The sequence below is a fragment of the Coregonus clupeaformis genome, unplaced genomic scaffold, assembly GCF_020615455.1.
Source record: "Coregonus clupeaformis isolate EN_2021a unplaced genomic scaffold, ASM2061545v1 scaf5092, whole genome shotgun sequence".
NCBI lineage: Eukaryota > Metazoa > Chordata > Actinopteri > Salmoniformes > Salmonidae > Coregonus > Coregonus clupeaformis.
The window spans coordinates 1,607-18,579 of record NW_025538546.1 but is presented as its reverse complement, the minus strand read 5'-3'; the positions used below and the strand labels follow the sequence as shown (position 1 = coordinate 18,579).

Sequence of the window (16,973 nt, the reverse complement as noted above, 5' to 3'; positions counted from 1 at the left end):
ACTACTGCTGTACACCTGTGTTTATTATGTAGAGGGGAGAGGCCAGTTACAGGGTCTGTCTGGCCCTCCCATCAACACCTCTATGTTTGTGTTGACTCAGCGTTACTCTGTGTGTGTGTGTGTGTGTGTGTCAAACAAACAATATTAGCCACACACACACAGACACTTGCAGTGCCATGCAGGTCACTACACTGCTGTGCTAGCTAGCTACTGTTGTTCACCTGTCCTGGGCATGCTGGTCAGCTGCCACGGAGTCAATGAAACAATCACACAAGTCCCGTGTAGCTCAGTTGGTAGAGCATGGCGCTTGCAACGCCAGGGTTGTGGGTTCGATTCCCATGGGGGGCCAGTATGGATAAAATAAAATAAAATATGTATGCACTCACTAACTGTAAGTCGCTCTGGATAAGAGCGTCTGCTAAATGACAAAAAAAAAAAAAAAAACTCAACAGCACCACTAGCTAAGAAGGGTACGCTAGCTCTATACTAAGAAGTGTACGCTAGCTCTATGCTAAGAAGTGTACGCTAGCTCTATGCTAAGAAGTGTACGCTAGCTCTATGCTAAGAAGTGTACGCTAGCTCTATGCTAAGAAGTGTACGCTAGCTCTATGCTAAGAAGTGTACGCTAGCTCTATGCTAAGAAGTGTACGCTAGCTCTATGCTAAGAAGTGTACGCTAGCTCTATGCTAAGAAGTGTACGCTAGCTCTATACTAAGAAGTGTACGCTAGCTCTATACTAAGAAGTGTACGCTAGCTCTATACTAAGAAGTGTACACTAGCTCTATAAAGTGTAAATGTTACAGTGGTTATGTAAGTTGTCCATTTTTCTTTAGCTACTTATCATGCCTGCTATTTGGTTAACAGGTGTATGTGAATGCATTCCATAGATTACAATGGGTTTCAAATCTGGCAGATTTCCACGTCATCATTCTTCATCCTTGTGTGTGTGAGAATCCATAACAGTATTCAGTAAATTATCTCGCAGACTTTCAAATCATTATTATTATTATTAGAGATGGGGGAAAAAATGTGTAGTTCCATATAGGGATATTATTTTTGACGATGTATTGTTTTGACAATCGCAATATTATTTTTGCCCTAGTTGGCTGTACCTGCACCAAAACTCAAGTATGTTTCCTTCATAGCTTGTTCTCTGTCTTCTTTTTAAATAGTGAGCCAATTTGTTTTCAGCACTTTTTATTTTATTTCCATGACTGATCAAAACTTGTTTTCTTGGGCCTCCCGAGTGCAGTGGTCTAAGGCACTGCATCGCAGTGCTTGAGGCGTCACTACAGACCCGGGTTCGATCCCAGGCTGTGTCACAGCCGGCCATGACCGGGAGACCCATGATTTCCGTGTCCCATCGCGCTCTAGCGACTCCTTGTGGCGGCCGGGCGCCTGCAAGCTGGCTTCGGTCGCCAGCTGGACGGTGTTTCCTCTGACACATTGGTGCGGCTGGCTTCCGGGTTAAGCGAGCAGTGTGTCAAGAAGCAGTGCGGCTTGGCAGGGTCGCCCCTCTCCTGAAATTGGGGAGAAAAAGGGGTAAAAGTACCAACAAATAATAATTTAAAAATAAATAAATAAAAACGTATTTTCTCATGGCTCCCTCTTGTCGCTCTGCAGACAGTGTGTTTCCTATTTTGTTGCATTACAACCTGTAATTTAAATGGATTTCTATTTAATGTAATGGACATACACAAAATAAATTGGTGAATTGAAATGAAAAAAGTAACTTGTTTCAAAAAAATCGAGGTGATGGTCGTGGTGCGTGCATATGAAGCCCCTAAATAAGATCTGGTGCAACCAATTACCTTCAGAAGTCACATAATTAGTTAAATAAAGTCCACCTGTGTGCAATCTAAGTGTCACATGATCTCAGTATATATACACCTGTTCTGAAAGGCCCCAGAGTCTGCAACACCACTAAGCAAGCAGCACCATGAAGACCAAGGAGCTCTCCAAACAGGTCAGGGACAAAGTTGTGGAGAAGTACAGATCAGGGTTGGGTTATAAAAAAATATCAGAAACATTGATAAAGTTTTCAATTTTTTTTCTTATTTCTTGTTTGTTTCACAATAAAAAATATTTTGCATCTTCAAAGTGGTAGGCATGTTGTGTAAATCAAATGATACAAACCCCCCCAAAAAATCAGGTTGTAAGGCAACAAAATAGGAAAAATGCCAAGGGGGGTGAATACTTTCGCAAGCCACTGTATGGTGAGCAATATATTTGGAACATCAAATCGCAGTACATATAGAATCGCAATACATATAGAGTCGTGAGAATCGCAATACACATCGTATTGGCAACTAAGTACGGTGATAATATGGTATTGTGAGGTCCCTTGGCGATTCCCAGCCCTAATTATTATTGTTGTTATTGTAGATGTGCTTGGCCTGCTGGAGGGCAGCAGCAGCAGAAGACAGTGAATCTACAGCGGAGAGGAGTAGCAGCTCACCCCCTCATGGCCTGCCAGTCTGTCTCCATCATCAACATGGACGAGCAGGCTCTGCTGGGGCTCAACCCAAACGCAGACGCCTGCTATAGGCAGAAGGTAGGTCTCATTACACTGTGTGCGGACGCCTGCTATAGGCAGAAGGTATGTCTCATTACACTGTGTGTGTGCAGTTCATTCATGTGCTCCTAGATGACAACTCTTGCGGATCCTAAACTCATTGGTTCCTGGAAATGATTCTTAGACCCATGTTTTTTTATTATTTTTTTAACCTTTATTTAACTAGGCAAGTCAGTTAAGAACAAATTCTTATTTACAATGACGGCCTACACCGGCCAAACCCAGACTACGCTGGGCCAATTGTGCGCCGCCCTATGGGACTCCCAATCACGGGCCGGTTGTGATACAGCCTGGAATCGAACCAGGGGGTCTGTAGTGACGCCTCAAGCACTGAGATGCAGTGCCTTCGACCGCTGCTCCACTCGGGAGCCCATGTAGACTTGATCCAAACGCATTGGCTCCTGGAAATGATTCTCAGACCCATGTGGACTTGATCCTAAACGCATTGGCTCCTGGAAATGATTCTCAGACCCATGTGGACTTGATCCTAAACGCATTGGCTCCTGGAAATGATTCTCAGACCCATGTGGACTTGATCCTAAACGCATTGGCTCCTGGAAATGATTCTCAGACCCATGTGGACTTGATCCTAAACGCATTGGCTCCTGGAAATGATTCTCAGACCCATGCGGACTTGATCCTAAACGCATTGGCTCCTGGAAATGATTCAGAGCCGTAGACTGAACTTGAAGTAATCATCCTCGTTTAATCAGATCTGAAAGGTTCTTCTTGCTCTGTCTGAACCAGTGCTCTGTCACGTCACACTCTCCATCCATAGTATATGACAAGTTCTCTCTCCACATTTTAAGTTGTTGTAACTTGTGCTGTTTACAGAGACCAGTACCCCTCAGGACATCAGGGCGTGGGTTAGAGCGGTTCACTACGGACCTAGATCTCTATATACACAGTAATACAACAGCAATAGCTGAAGGCTATTAAATTGAAGGCAAAGGCTTCCAACCAGGGATCACCACAACTGCTGTTCTGCTGTGGAACACAAGGCTTCCAACCAGGGATCACCACGACTGCTGTTCTGCTGTGGAACACAAGGCTTCCAACCAGGGATCACCACGACTGCTGTTCTGCTGTGGAACACAAGGCTTCCAACCAGGGATCACCACGACTGCTGTTCTGCTGTGGAACACAAGGCTTCCAACCAGGGATCACCACGACTGCTGTTCTGCTGTGGAACACAAGGCTTCCAACCAGGGATCACCACGACTGCTGTTCTGCTGTGGAACACAAGGCTTCCAACCAGGGATCACCACGACTGCTGTTCTGCTGTGGAACACAAGGCTTCCAACCAGGGATCACCACGACTGCTGTTCTGCTGTGGAACACAAGGCTTCCAACCAGGGATCACCACGACTGCTGTTCTGCTGTGGAACACAAGGCTTCCAACCAGGGATCACCACGACTGCTGTTCTGCTGTGGAACACAAGGCTTCCAACCAGGGATCACCACGACTGCTGTTCTGCTGTGGAACACAAGGCTTCCAACCAGGGATCACCACGACTGCTGTTCTGCTGTGGAACACAAGGCTTCCAACCAGGGATCCCCACGACTGCTGTTCTGTTGTGGAACACAAGGCTTCCAACCAGGGATCACCACGACTGCTGTTCTGCTGTGGAACACAAGGCTTCCAACCAGGGATCACCACGACTGCTGTTCTGCTGTGGAACACAAGGCTTCCAACCAGGGATCACCACGACTGCTGTTCTGCTGTGGAACACAAGGCTTCCAACCAGGGATCACCACGACTGCTGTTCTGCTGTGCTTTTTCAGATGTAGACCTGCACTTCAGAAATACTTGTCTAGATAATAAAAAAACAATATTTATGTTCCCAAATAAATACCCACACCAACTCTGTGTCCTTGAGGCAGACAGCCTGCCAACACAGTCACTCTCCGCTGTCAGCAGGGGGGGTTGTGTGGGTGGCTGCAGAATGTGGTAGATATGTGTCAGATTCAGAAGCTCTCTCTCTCTCTCTCCCTCTCCTCAGGCGATGGTGTATTTTGAGCAGTTGAAGGAGTCCCAGGATGCCTGGGAGGTGTGTGCAGAGGCCCTGGCTAAAGGCATTTACAGGTGAGACTCACTAGTTGGTAGGATTCTGATTAGAGACGGTACAGTATCCTTCTAATCACACCTGGTAGGTTGAGTGTTCCATCTCTCTGGACTCTGGTCTCCCTGTTGGTCTCTTTGTTGGTCTCTCTCTGGACTCTGGTCTCCCTGTTGGTCTCTTTGTTGGTCTCTCTCTGGACTCTGGTCTCCCTGTTGGTCTCTTTGTTGGTCTCTCTCTGGACTCTGGTCTCCCTGTTGGTCTCTTTGTTGGTCTCTCTCTGGACTCTGGTCTCCCTGTTGGTTTCTCTCTGGACTCTGGTCTCCCTGTTGGTCTCCCTCTGGACTCTGGTCTCCCTGTTGGTTTCTCTCTGGACTCTGGTCTCCCTGTTGGTCTCTCTCTGGACTCTGGTCTCCCTGTTGGTCTCTCTCTGGACTCTGGTCTCCCTGTTGGTCTCTTTCTGGACTCTGGTCTCTCTGTTGGTCTCTCTGTTGGTCTCTCTGTTGGTCTCTCTGTTGGTCTCTCTCTGGACTCTGGTCTCCCTGTTGGTCTCTCTCTGGACTCTGGTCTCCCTGTTGGTCTCTGTGCTTCTCTGGACTCTGGTCTCCCTGTTGGTCTCTTTGTTGGTCTCTCTCTGGACTCTGGTCTCCCTGTTGGTCTCTCTCTGGACTCTGGTCTCCCTGTTGGTCTCTCTCTGGACTCTGGTCTCCCTGTTGGTCTCTCTCTGGACTCTGGCCTCCCTGTTGGTCTCTCTCTGGACTCTGGTCTCCCTGTTGGTCTCTTTGTTGGTCTCTCTCTGGACTCTGGCCTCCCTGTTGGTCTCTCTCTGGACTCTGGTCTCCCTGTTGGTCTCTCTCTGGACTCTGGCCTCCCTGTTGGTCTCTCTCTGGACTCTGGTCTCCCTGTTGGTCTCTTTGTTGGTCTCTCTCTGGACTCTGGTCTCCCTGTTGGTCTCTCTCTGGACTCTGGTCTCCCTGTTGGTCTCTCTCTGGACTCTGGTCTCCCTGTTGGTCTCTCTCTGGACTCTGGTCTCCCTGTTGGTCTCTCTCTGGACTCTGGTCTCCCTGTTGGTCTCTCTCTGGTCTCCCTGTTGGTCTCTCTCTGGACTCTGGTCTCCCTGTTGGTGTCCCTGTTGGTCTCTCTCTGGACTCTGGCCTCCCTGTTGGTCTCTCTCTGGACTCTGGCCTCCCTGTTGGTCTCTCTCTGGACTCTGGTCTCCCTGTTGGTCTCCCTGTTGGTCTCTCTCTGGACTCTGGTCTCCCTGTTGGTCTCTCTCTGGACTCTGGTCTCCCTGTTGGTCTCTCTCTGGACTCTGGTCTCCCTGTTGGTCTCTCTCTGGACTCTGGCCTCCCTGTTGGTCTCTCTCTGGACTCTGGCCTCCCTGTTGGTCTCTCTCTGGACTCTGGTCTCCCTGTTGGTCTCTTTGTTGGTCTCTCTCTTGGTCTCCCTGTTGGTCTCTCTCTGGACTCTGGTCTCCCTGTTGGTCTCTCTCTGGACTCTGGTCTCGCTGTTGGTCTCTCTCTGGACTCTGGTCTCCCTGTTGGTCTCTCTCTGGACTCTGGTCTCCCTGTTGGTCTCTCTCTGGACTCTGGTCTCCCTGTTGGTCTCTCGCTGGACTCTGGCCTCCCTGTTGGTCTCTCTCTGGACTCTGGCCTCCCTGTTGGTCTCTCTCTGGACTCTGGTCTCCCTGTTGGTCTCTTTGTTGGTCTCTCTCTTGGTCTCCCTGTTGGTCTCTCTCTGGACTCTGGTCTCCCTGTTGGTCTCTCTCTGGACTCTGGTCTCCCTGTTGGTCTCTCTCTGGACTCTGGTCTCCCTGTTGGTCTCTCTCTGTCTGGGCTCCCTGTTGGTCTCTCTCTGGACTCTGGTCTCCCTGTTGGTCTCTCTCTGGACTCTGGTCTCCCTGTTGGTCTCTCTCTGGACTCTGGCCTCCCTGTTGGTCTCTCTCTGGACTCTGGTCTCCCTGTTGGTCTCTCTCTGGCCTCTGGCCTCCCTGTTGGTCTCTCTCTGGCCTCCCTGTTGGCCTCCCTGTTGGATGTATTGTAATAACTTTGTTTATCCCTCTCTCAGTGACGACCATGTGAAGTTCTTCTGTTTCCAAGTCCTGGAGCACCAGGTCAAGTACAGGTGAGAGGGGGGGGAGGGAGGGGAGGGGAGGGGCAGTACCTCTGCCAGCTATCATCCTGCCTCTGGTCTGGTAGATCATGGATTAGCTGTCATCCTGCCTCTGGTCTGGTAGATCATGGATTAGCTGTCATCCTGCCTCTGGTCTGGTAGATAATGGATTAGCTGTCATCCTGCCTCTGGTCTGGTAGATAATGGATTAGCTGTCATCCTGCCTCTGGTCTGGTAGATCATGGATTAGCTGTCATCCTGCCTCTGGTCTGGTAGATAATGGATTAGCTGTCATCCTACCTCTGGTCTGGTAGATCATGGATTAGCTGTCATCCTGCCTCTGGTCTGGTAGATCATGGATTAGCTGTCATCCTGCCTCTGGTCTGGTCAAGTAGATAATGGATTAGCTGTCATCCTGCCTCTGGTCTGGTAGATAATGGATTAGCTGTCATCCTACCTCTGGTCTGGTAGATCATGGATTAGCTGTCATCCTGCCTCTGGTCTGGTAGATCATGGATTAGCTGTCATCCTGCCTCTGGTCTGGTAGATCATGGATTAGCTGTCATCCTGCCTCTGGTCTGGTAGATCATGGATTAGCTGTCATCCTGCCTCTGGTCTGGTAGATAATGGATTAGCTGTCATCCTACCTCTGGTCTGGTAGATAATGGATTAGCTGTCATCCTGCCTCTGGTCTGGTCAAGTAGATAATGGATTAGCTGTCATCCTGCCTCTGGTCTGGTAGATAATGGATTAGCTGTCATCCTACCTCTGGTCTGGTAGATAATGGATCAGCTGTCATCCTGCCTCTGGTCTGGTAGATAATGGATTAGCTGTCATCCTACCTCTGGTCTGGTAGATAATGGATCAGCTGTCATCCTGCCTCTGGTCTGGTAGATAATGGATTAGCTGTCATCCTGCCTCTGGTCTGGTAGATAATGGATCAGCTGTCATCCTGCCTCTGGTCTGGTAGATAATGGATTAGCTGTCATCCTGCCTCTGGTCTGGTAGATAATGGATTAGCTGTCATCCTGCCTCTGGTCTGGTAGATAATGGATCAGCTGTCATCCTGCCTCTGGTCTGGTAGATAATGGATTAGCTGTCATCCTACCTCTGGTCTGGTAGACAATGGATCAGGAAGGACGTGATGATAGGTTGACTGTTCCTCCAATCCCATTGGCTCCAGATGACAGATAATGCTGTAACCTTGCTCATGCCTTTCTTACTGAAATCTGAATGAAACCATGTATATCTGTCTCTCAGCAGGACTCCTCTATGAATGAGTCTGAGACCATGTATATCTGTCTCTCAGCAGGATTCCTCTATGAATGAGTCTGAGACCATGTATATCTGTCTCTCAGCAGGATTCCTCTATGAATGAGTCTGAGACCATGTATATCTGTCTCTCAGCAGGATTCCTCTATGAATGAGTCTGAGACCATGTATATCTGTCTCTCAGCAGGATTCCTCTATGAATGAGTCTGAGACCATGTATATCTGTCTCTCAGCAGGATTCCTCTATGAATGAGTCTGAGACCATGTATATCTGTCTGCTCTCAGCAGGACTCCTCTATGAATGAGTCTGAGACCATGTATATCTGTCTGTCTCTCAGCAGGATTCCTCTATGAATGAGTCTGAGACCATGTATATCTGTCTGTCTCTCAGCAGGATTCCTCTATGAATGAGTCTGAGACCATGTATATCTGTCTCTCAGCAGGATTCCTCTATGAATGAGTCTGAAACCATGTATATCTGTCTCTCAGCAGGATTCCTCTATGAATGAGTCTGAAACCATGTATATCTGTCTCTCAGCAGGACTCCTCTATGAATGAGTCTGAAACCATGTATATCTGTCTCTCAGCAGGATTCCTCTATGAATGAGTCTGAAACCATGTATATCTGTCTCTCAGCAGGACTCCTCTATGAATGAGTCTGAAACCATGTATATCTGTCTCTCAGCAGGATTCCTCTATGAATGAGTCTGAAACCATGTATATCTGTCTCTCAGCAGGATTCCTCTATGAATGAGTCTGAGACCATGTATATCTGTCTCTCAGCAGGATTCCTCTATGAATGAGTCTGAGACCATGTATATCTGTCTCTCAGCAGGATTCCTCTATGAATGAGTCTGAGACCATGTATATCTGTCTCTCAGCAGGACTCCTCTCATGAATGAGTCTGAGACCATGTATATCTGTCTCTCAGCAGGATTCCTCTATGAATGAGTCTGAAAGTGACATTGTGTTTGTTCTGTGTTCTGTCCCAGACATGGAGGTCTCAGTGCTGCCCAGCAACAGCTGATAAGAGAAACCCTGATGAAATGGCTGCAGTGTCAGGTGGGGCTCTGCTTCTCTGCCTGGAACTTAGTCAACTCGTCACATCAACATATCACATTTCATCACCACCACCCCACAATGTATTACTTGCGCTTTCGTTGGTTACACATTTTTATTCACTCATGAAGTTGGCTCTCTTCCACACCTGAATTCCTGAATTAAAAAATTGTAATAGAAAATAATTGTAATTTAATTAATTTCAATAAACTGTCCTCCTCTTCCTCCTTCCTCTTCCCCTCCTTTTTCCTTCCTTCTTCCTCCTCCTCCTCTTCCTCCTCCTTCCCCTCCTCCTCGCCTTCTACTTCCCCTCCTCCTTCCTCTTCTTCCTTCTCCTCCTTCCTCTTCTTCCTTCCTCCTCCTCCTTCCTTCTCCTTCCTTCTCCTTCCTCTTCTTCCTTCCTCCTCCTCCTTCCTCTTCCCCCCTCCTTCCTCTTCCTCCTTTCTCCTCCTCCTCGCCGCCTCCTCCTCCTTCCCCTTCTTCCTTCCTCCTCGCCTCCTTCCTCCTCCTCCTTCCCCTCCTCCTTCTTCCTTCCCCCGCCTCCTTCCTCTTCTTCTCTCCAGTTAATGAACTCTCAGCCAGAGAAGCCGTTCATCCGTAACAAGGCAGCCCAGGTGTTTGCTCTGACCTTCGTGATGGAGTTCCTGACCCACTGGCCCAAGTTCTTCTATGATATCCTGTCTCTAGTGGGTCTGAACCCACACGGGGTAGACGTCTACCTCAGAACACTGATGGCTATCGACGCTGAGGTGGTGGACAGAGATATCCTGCACTCACCTGAGGTAAGGGGACAGAGATATCCTGCACTCACCTGAGGTAAGGGGACAGAGATATCCTGCACTCACCTGAGGTAAGGGGACAGAGATATCCTGCACTCACCTGAGGTAAGGGGACAGAGATATCCTGCACTCACCTGAGGTAAGGGGACAGAGATATCCTGCACTCACCTGAGGTAAGGGGACAGAGATATCCTGCACTCACCTGAGGTAAGGGGACAGAGATATCCTGCACTCACCTGAGGTAAGGGGGACAGAGATATCCTGCTCTCACCTGAGGTAAGGGGACAGAGATATCCTGCACTCACCTGAGGTAAGGGGACAGAGATATCCTGCACTCACCTGAGGTAAGGGGACAGAGATATCCTGCACTCACCTGAGGTAAGGGGGACAGAGATATCCTGCACTCACCTGAGGTAAGGGGGACAGAGATATCCTGCACTCACCTGAGGTAAGGGGACAGAGATATCCTGCACTCACCTGAGGTAAGGGGACAGAGATATCCTGCACTCACCTGAGGTAAGGGGACAGAGATATCCTGCACTCACCTGAGGTAAGGGGACACTGAGGTGGTGGATAGAGATATACTTACCCCCCCATTGAGGGAGCAGGTCATCCCCAGCGTCTAACTCCCCCCTCCTCTCTGTCCCTTCTCCTCTCTCTCCCTCCTCTCTGTCCCTCTCCTCTCTGTCCCCCTCCTCCTCCTCTCTGTCCCCCCTCCTCCCCTCTGTCCCCCTCTAGGAGGTGCGTAGGAACACCTTAATAAAGGATGGAATGAGGGAGCAGGTCATCCCCAGCCTGGTTGAGTCCTGGTACCAGATCCTCGGGGCTTATCAGCAGTCTCACCCTGAGATCACCTGTCAGTGTCTGGAGGTGGTAGGGGCATACGTCTCCTGGATAGACCTCAACCTCATCGCCAACGACAGGTACGTCAGTCTGTCTGTGGTCAGTCTGTCTGTCTGTGGTCAGTCTGACTGTCTGTCTGTGGTCAGTCTGTCTGTCTGTCTGTGGTCAGTCTGTCTGTCTGTCTGTGGTCAGTCTGTCTGTCTGTGGTCAGTCTGTCTGTCTGTCTGTGGTCAGTCTGTCTGTCTGTCTGTGGTCAGTCTGTCTGTCTGTCTGTGGTCAGTCTGTCTGTCTGTCTGTGGTCAGTCTGTCTGTCTGTCTGTGGTCAGTCTGTCTGTCTGTGGTCAGTCTGTCTGTCTGTCTGTGGTCAGTCTGTCTGTCTGTCTGTGGTCAGTCTGTCTGTCTGTGGTCAGTCTGTCTGTCTGTGGTCAGTCTGTCTGTCTGTCTGTGGTCAGTCTGTCTGTCTGTCTGTGGTCAGTCTGTCTGTGGTCAGTCAGTCTGTCTGTGGTCTGTCTGTCTGTGGTCTGTCAGTGTCTGGAGGTGGTAGGGGCATACGTCTCCTGGATAGACCTCAACCTCACCACCAAACAACAGGTACGTCTATTAGACTCACTGGGCTTGTACCTGGATCGATCTGCTTTTCACAAGGCGGTGTTAGCCCGCTGGGCACAAAGCCTAGGCATTAGCTTGGGAAGGAAATGCAAGTTTTCAGATCTCAGGCAAGAGCATGGTTCACCAAACCAACTACGTTAGACATTCAGCAGTGGGGCTGGGGAGGTTGTTTAGTCTGAGGACTGTGACGTTACTGACCTGTTCCTGTCCCTCCAGGTTTGTGAACCAGAGACTAGTTGAGATAACTGGTCCCAGATAACTGGTCCCAGATCACTAGTTGAGATAACTGGTCCCAGATCACTAGTTGAGATAACTGGTCCCAGATCACTAGTTGAGATAACTGTTCCTAGATCACTAGTTGTCTGAAATGTCAGTCAGTGACCAGTGTGTCTAGTTGGGATGTTATTTACCACATGCGCCGAATACAACAGGTGCAGACATTACAGTGAAATGCTTACTGACAGCCCTTCACCAACAGTGCATTTATTTTTTTATAAAAAAGTAAAATAAAACAACAACAAAGTGTTGAGAAAAAAAGAGCAGAAGTAAAATAAAATAACAGTAGGGAGGCTATATATACAGGGGGGTACCGGTGCAGAGTCAATGTGCGGGGGCACCGGCTAGTTGAGGTAGTTGAGGTAATATGTACATGTGGGTAGAGTTAAAGTGACTATGCATAAATAATTAACAGAGTAGCAGCAGCGTAAAAAGATGGGGTGGGGGGGCAGTGCAAATAGTCCGGGTAGCCATGATTAGCTGTTCAGGAGTCTTATGGCTTGGGGGTAGAAGCTGTTCAGGAGTCTTATGGCTTGGGGGGTAGAAGCTGTTCAGGAGTCTTATGGCTTGGGGGTAGAAGCTGTTCAGGAGTCTTATGGCTTGGGGGTAGAAGCTGTTCAGGAGTCTTATGGCTTGGGGGTAGAAGCTGTTCAGGAGCCTTATGGCTTGGGGGTAGAAGCTGTTCAGGAGTCTTATGGCTTGGGGGTAGAAGCTGTTCAGGAGTCTTATGGCTTGGGGTTAGAAGCTGTTGAGAAGCCTTTTGGACCTTTACAGTGACATGCTTGCTTTCAAACCTTTCCCAACGATGTTGAGTTACAAAAATACAATGGGAACTAACACAAGGAATGAAATACACAAGAATGGAGCTATATACAGGAAGTACCAGATCAATGTGGAGCTATATACAGGAAGTACCAGATCAATGTGGAGCTATATACAGGAAGTACCAGATCAATGTGGAGCTATATACAGGAAGTACCAGATCAATGTGGAGCTATAAACAGGGAGTACCAGTACCAGATCAATGTGGAGCTATATACAGGAAGTACCAGTACCAGATCAATGTGGAGCTATATACAGGAAGTACCAGTACCAGATCAATGTGCAGAGGTATGAGGTAGATATGTACATGAAGGCAGGGTAAAGTGACTAGGCATCAGGATAGATAATAATAAGGTATTTGAGGTAGATATGTACATGAAGGCAGGGTAAAGTGACTAGGCATCAGGATAGATAATAATAAGGTATTTGAGGTAGATATGGACATGAAGGCAGGGTAAAGTGACTAGGCATCAGGATAGATAATAATAAGGTATTGGAGGTAGATATGTACATGAAGGCAGGGTAAAGTGACTAGGCATCAGGATAGATAATAATAAGGTATTTGAGGTAGATATGTACATGAAGGCAGGGTAAAGTGACTAGGCATCAGGATAGATAATAATAAGGTATTTGAGGTAGATATGTACATGAAGGCAGGGTAAAGTGACTAGGCATCAGGATAGATAATAATAAGGTATTTGAGGTAGATATGGACATGAAGGCAGGGTAAAGTGACTAGGCATCAGGATAGATAATAATAAGGTATTTGAGGTAGATATGGACATGAAGGCAGGGTAAAGTGACTAGGCATCAGGATAGATAATAATAAGGTATTTGAGGTAGATATGTACATGAAGGCAGGGTAAAGTGACTAGGCATCAGGATAGATAATAATAAGGTATTTGAGGTAGATATGTACATGAAGGCAGGGTAAAGTGACTAGGCATCAGGATAGATCATAATAAGGTATTTGAGGTAGATATGGACATGAAGGCAGGGGTAAAGTGACTAGGCATCAGGATAGATAATAATAAGGTATTTGAGGTAGATATGTACATGAAGGCAGGGTAAAGTGACTAGGCATCAGGATAGATAATAATAAGGTATTTGAGGTAGATATGTACATGAAGGCAGGGTAAAGTGACTAGGCATCAGGATAGATAATAATAAGGTATTTGAGGTAGATATGTACATGAAGGCAGGGTAAAGTGACTAGGCATCAGGATAGATAATAATAAGGTATTTGAGGTAGATATGGACATGAAGGCAGGGTAAAGTGACTAGGCATCAGGATAGATAATAATAAGGTATTTGAGGTAGATATGTACATGAAGGCAGGGTAAAGTGACTAGGCATCAGGATAGATAATAATAAGGTATTTGAGGTAGATATGTACATGAAGGCAGGGTAAAGTGACTAGGCATCAGGATAGATAATAAGGTATTTGAGGTAGATACAGTGGGGAGAACAAGTATTTGATACACTGTCGATTTTGCAGGTTTTCCTACTTACAAAGCATGTAGAGGTCTGTAATTATTATCATAGGTACACTTCAACGGTGAGAGACGGAATCTAAAACAAAAATCCAGAAAATCACATTGTATGATTTTAAAGTAATTAATTTGCATTTTATTGCATGACATAAGTATTTGATACATCAGAAAAGCAGAACTTAATATTTGGTACAGAAACCTTTGTTTGCAATTATAGAGATCATACGTTTCATGTAGGTCTTGACCAGGTTTGCACACACTGCAGCAGGGATTTTGGCCCACTCCTCCATACAGAACTTCTCCAGATCTTTCAGGTTTCGGGGCTGTCACGCTGGGCAATACGGACTTTCAGCTCCCCTCCAAATATTTTCTATTGGGTTCAGGTCTGGAGACTGGCTAGGCCACTCCAGGACCTTGAGATGCTTCTTACGGAGCCACTCCTTAGTTGCCCTGGCTGTGTGTTTCGGGTCGTTGTCATGCTGGAAGACCCAGCCACGACCCATCTTCAATGCTCTTACTGAGAGAAGGAGGTTGTTGGCCAAGATCTCACGATACATGGCCCCATCCATCCTCCCTCAATACGGTGCAGTCGTCCTGTCCCCTTTGCAGAAAAGCATCCCCAAAGAATGATGTTTCCACCTCCATGCTTCACAGTTGGGATGGTGTTCTTAGGGTTGTACTCATCCTTCTTCTTCCTCCAAACACGGTGAGTGGAGTTTAGACCAAAAAGCTCTATTTTTGTCTCATCAGACCACATGACCTCCTCCCATTCCTCCTCTGGATCATCCAGATGGTCATTGGCAAACTTCAGACGGGCCTGGACATGCGCTGGCTTGAGCAGGGGGACCTTGCGTGCGCTGCAGGATTTTAATCCATGACGGCGTAGTGTGTTACTAATGGTTTTCTTTGAGACTGTGGTCCCAGCTCTCTTCAGGTCATTGACCAGGTCCTGCCGTGTAGTTCTGGGCTGATCCCTCACCTTCCTCATGATCATTGATGCCCCACGAGGTGAGATCTTGCATGGAGCCCCAGATCGAGGGTGATTGACCGTCATCTTGAACTTCTTCCGTTTTCTAATAATTGCGCCAACAGTTGTTGCCTTCTCACCAAGCTGCTTGCCTATTGTCCCGTAGCCCATCCCAGCCTTGTGCAGGTCTACAATTTTATCCCTGATGTCCTTACACAGCTCTCTGGTCTTGGCCATTGTGGAGAGGTTGGAGTCTGTTTGATTGAGTGTGTGGACAGGTGTCTTTTATACAGGTAACGAGTTCAAACAGGTGCAGTTAATACAGGTAATGAGTGGAGAACAGGAGGGCTTCTTAAAGAAAAACTAACAGGTCTGTGAGAGCCGAATTCTTACTGGTTGGTAGGTGATCAAATACTTATGTCATGCAATAAAATGCAAATTAATTACTTAAAAATCATACAATGTGATTTTCTGTATTTTGTTTTAGATTCCGTCTCTCACAGTTTAAGTGTACCTATGATAAAAATTACAGACCCTCTACATGCTTTGTAAGTAGGAAAACCTGCAAAATCGGCAGTGTATCAAATACTTGTTCTCCCCACTGTAGTACATGAAGGCAGGGTAAAGTGACTAGGCATCAGGATAGATAATAATAAGGTATTTGAGGTAGATATGTACATGAAGGCAGGGTAAAGTGACTAGGCACCAGGATAGATAATAATAAGGTATTTGAGGTAGATATGTACATGAAGGCAGGGTAAAGTGACTAGGCGTCAGGATAGATAATAATAAGGTATTTGAGGTAGATATGGACATGAAGGCAGGGTAAAGTGACTAGGCGTCAGGATAGATAATAATAAGGTATTTGAGGTAGATATGTACATGAAGGCAGGGTAAAGTGACTAGGCATCAGGATAGATAATAATAAGGTATTTGAGGTAGATATGGACATGAAGGCAGGGTAAAGTGACTAGGCATCAGGATAGATAATAATAAGGTATTTGAGGTAGATATGTACATGAAGGCAGGGTAAAGTGACTAGGCATCAGGATAGATAATAATAAGGTATTTGAGGTAGATATGTACATGAAGGCAGGGTAAAGTGACTAGGCATCAGGATAGATAATAATAAGGTATTTGAGGTAGATATGTACATGAAGGCAGGGTAAAGTGACTAGGCATCAGGATAGATAATAATAAGGTATTAGAGGTAGATATGTACATGAAGGCAGGGTAAAGTGACTAGGCATCAGGATAGATAATAATAAGGTATTTGAGGTAGATATGTACATGAAGGCAGGGTAAAGTGACTAGGCATCAGGATAGATAATAATAAGGTATTTGAGGTAGATATGTACATGAAGGCAGGGTAAAGTGACTAGGCATCAGGATAGATAATAATAAGGTATTTGAGGTAGATATGTACATGAAGGCAGGGTAAAGTGACTAGGCATCAGGATAGATAATAATAAGGTATTTGAGGTAGATATGTACATGAAGGCAGGGTAAAGTGACTAGGCATCAGGATAGATAATAATAAGGTATTTGAGGTAGATATGTACATGAAGGCAGGGTAAAGTGACTAGGCATCAGGATAGATAATAATAAGGTATTTGAGGTAGATATGTACATGAAGGCAGGGTAAAGTGACTAGGCATCAGGATAGATAATAATAAGGTATTTGAGGTAGATATGTACATGAAGGCAGGGTAAAGTGACTAGGCATCAGGATAGATAATAAGGTATTTGAGGTAGATATGTACATGAAGGCAGGGTAAAGTGACTAGGCATCAGGATAGATAATAATAAGGTATTTGAGGTAGATATGTACATGAAGGCAGGGTAAAGTGACTAGGCATCAGGATAGATAATAATAAGGTATTTGAGGTAGATATGTACATGAAGGCAGGGTAAAGTGACTAGGCATCAGGATAGATAATAATAAGGTATTTGAGGTAGATATGTACATGAAGGCAGGGTAAAGTGACTAGGCATCAGGATAGATAATAATAAGGTATTTGAGGTAGATATGTACATGAAGGCAGGGTAAAGTGACTAGGCATCAGGATAGATAATAATAAGGTATTTGAGGTAGATATGTACATG

At 46.6% G+C, this 16,973-nt stretch overlaps 1 protein-coding gene across 1 annotated transcript; it reads left to right on the top strand.

Annotated features, from left to right (window-relative positions):
* Positions 1 to 2,389: 2,389 nt before the first annotated feature.
* Positions 2,390 to 11,291, top strand: LOC123490849 (exportin-T-like; the record flags this gene model as incomplete). The annotated part of the gene is made up of 7 exons (XM_045220703.1): positions 2,390 to 2,554; positions 4,579 to 4,661; positions 6,703 to 6,759; positions 9,012 to 9,081; positions 9,642 to 9,860; positions 10,596 to 10,799; positions 11,229 to 11,291. Coding segments are annotated over exons 1-7 (786 nt in total), but the record flags the coding sequence as incomplete, so codon positions are not given.
* Positions 11,292 to 16,973: the final 5,682 nt, after the last annotated feature.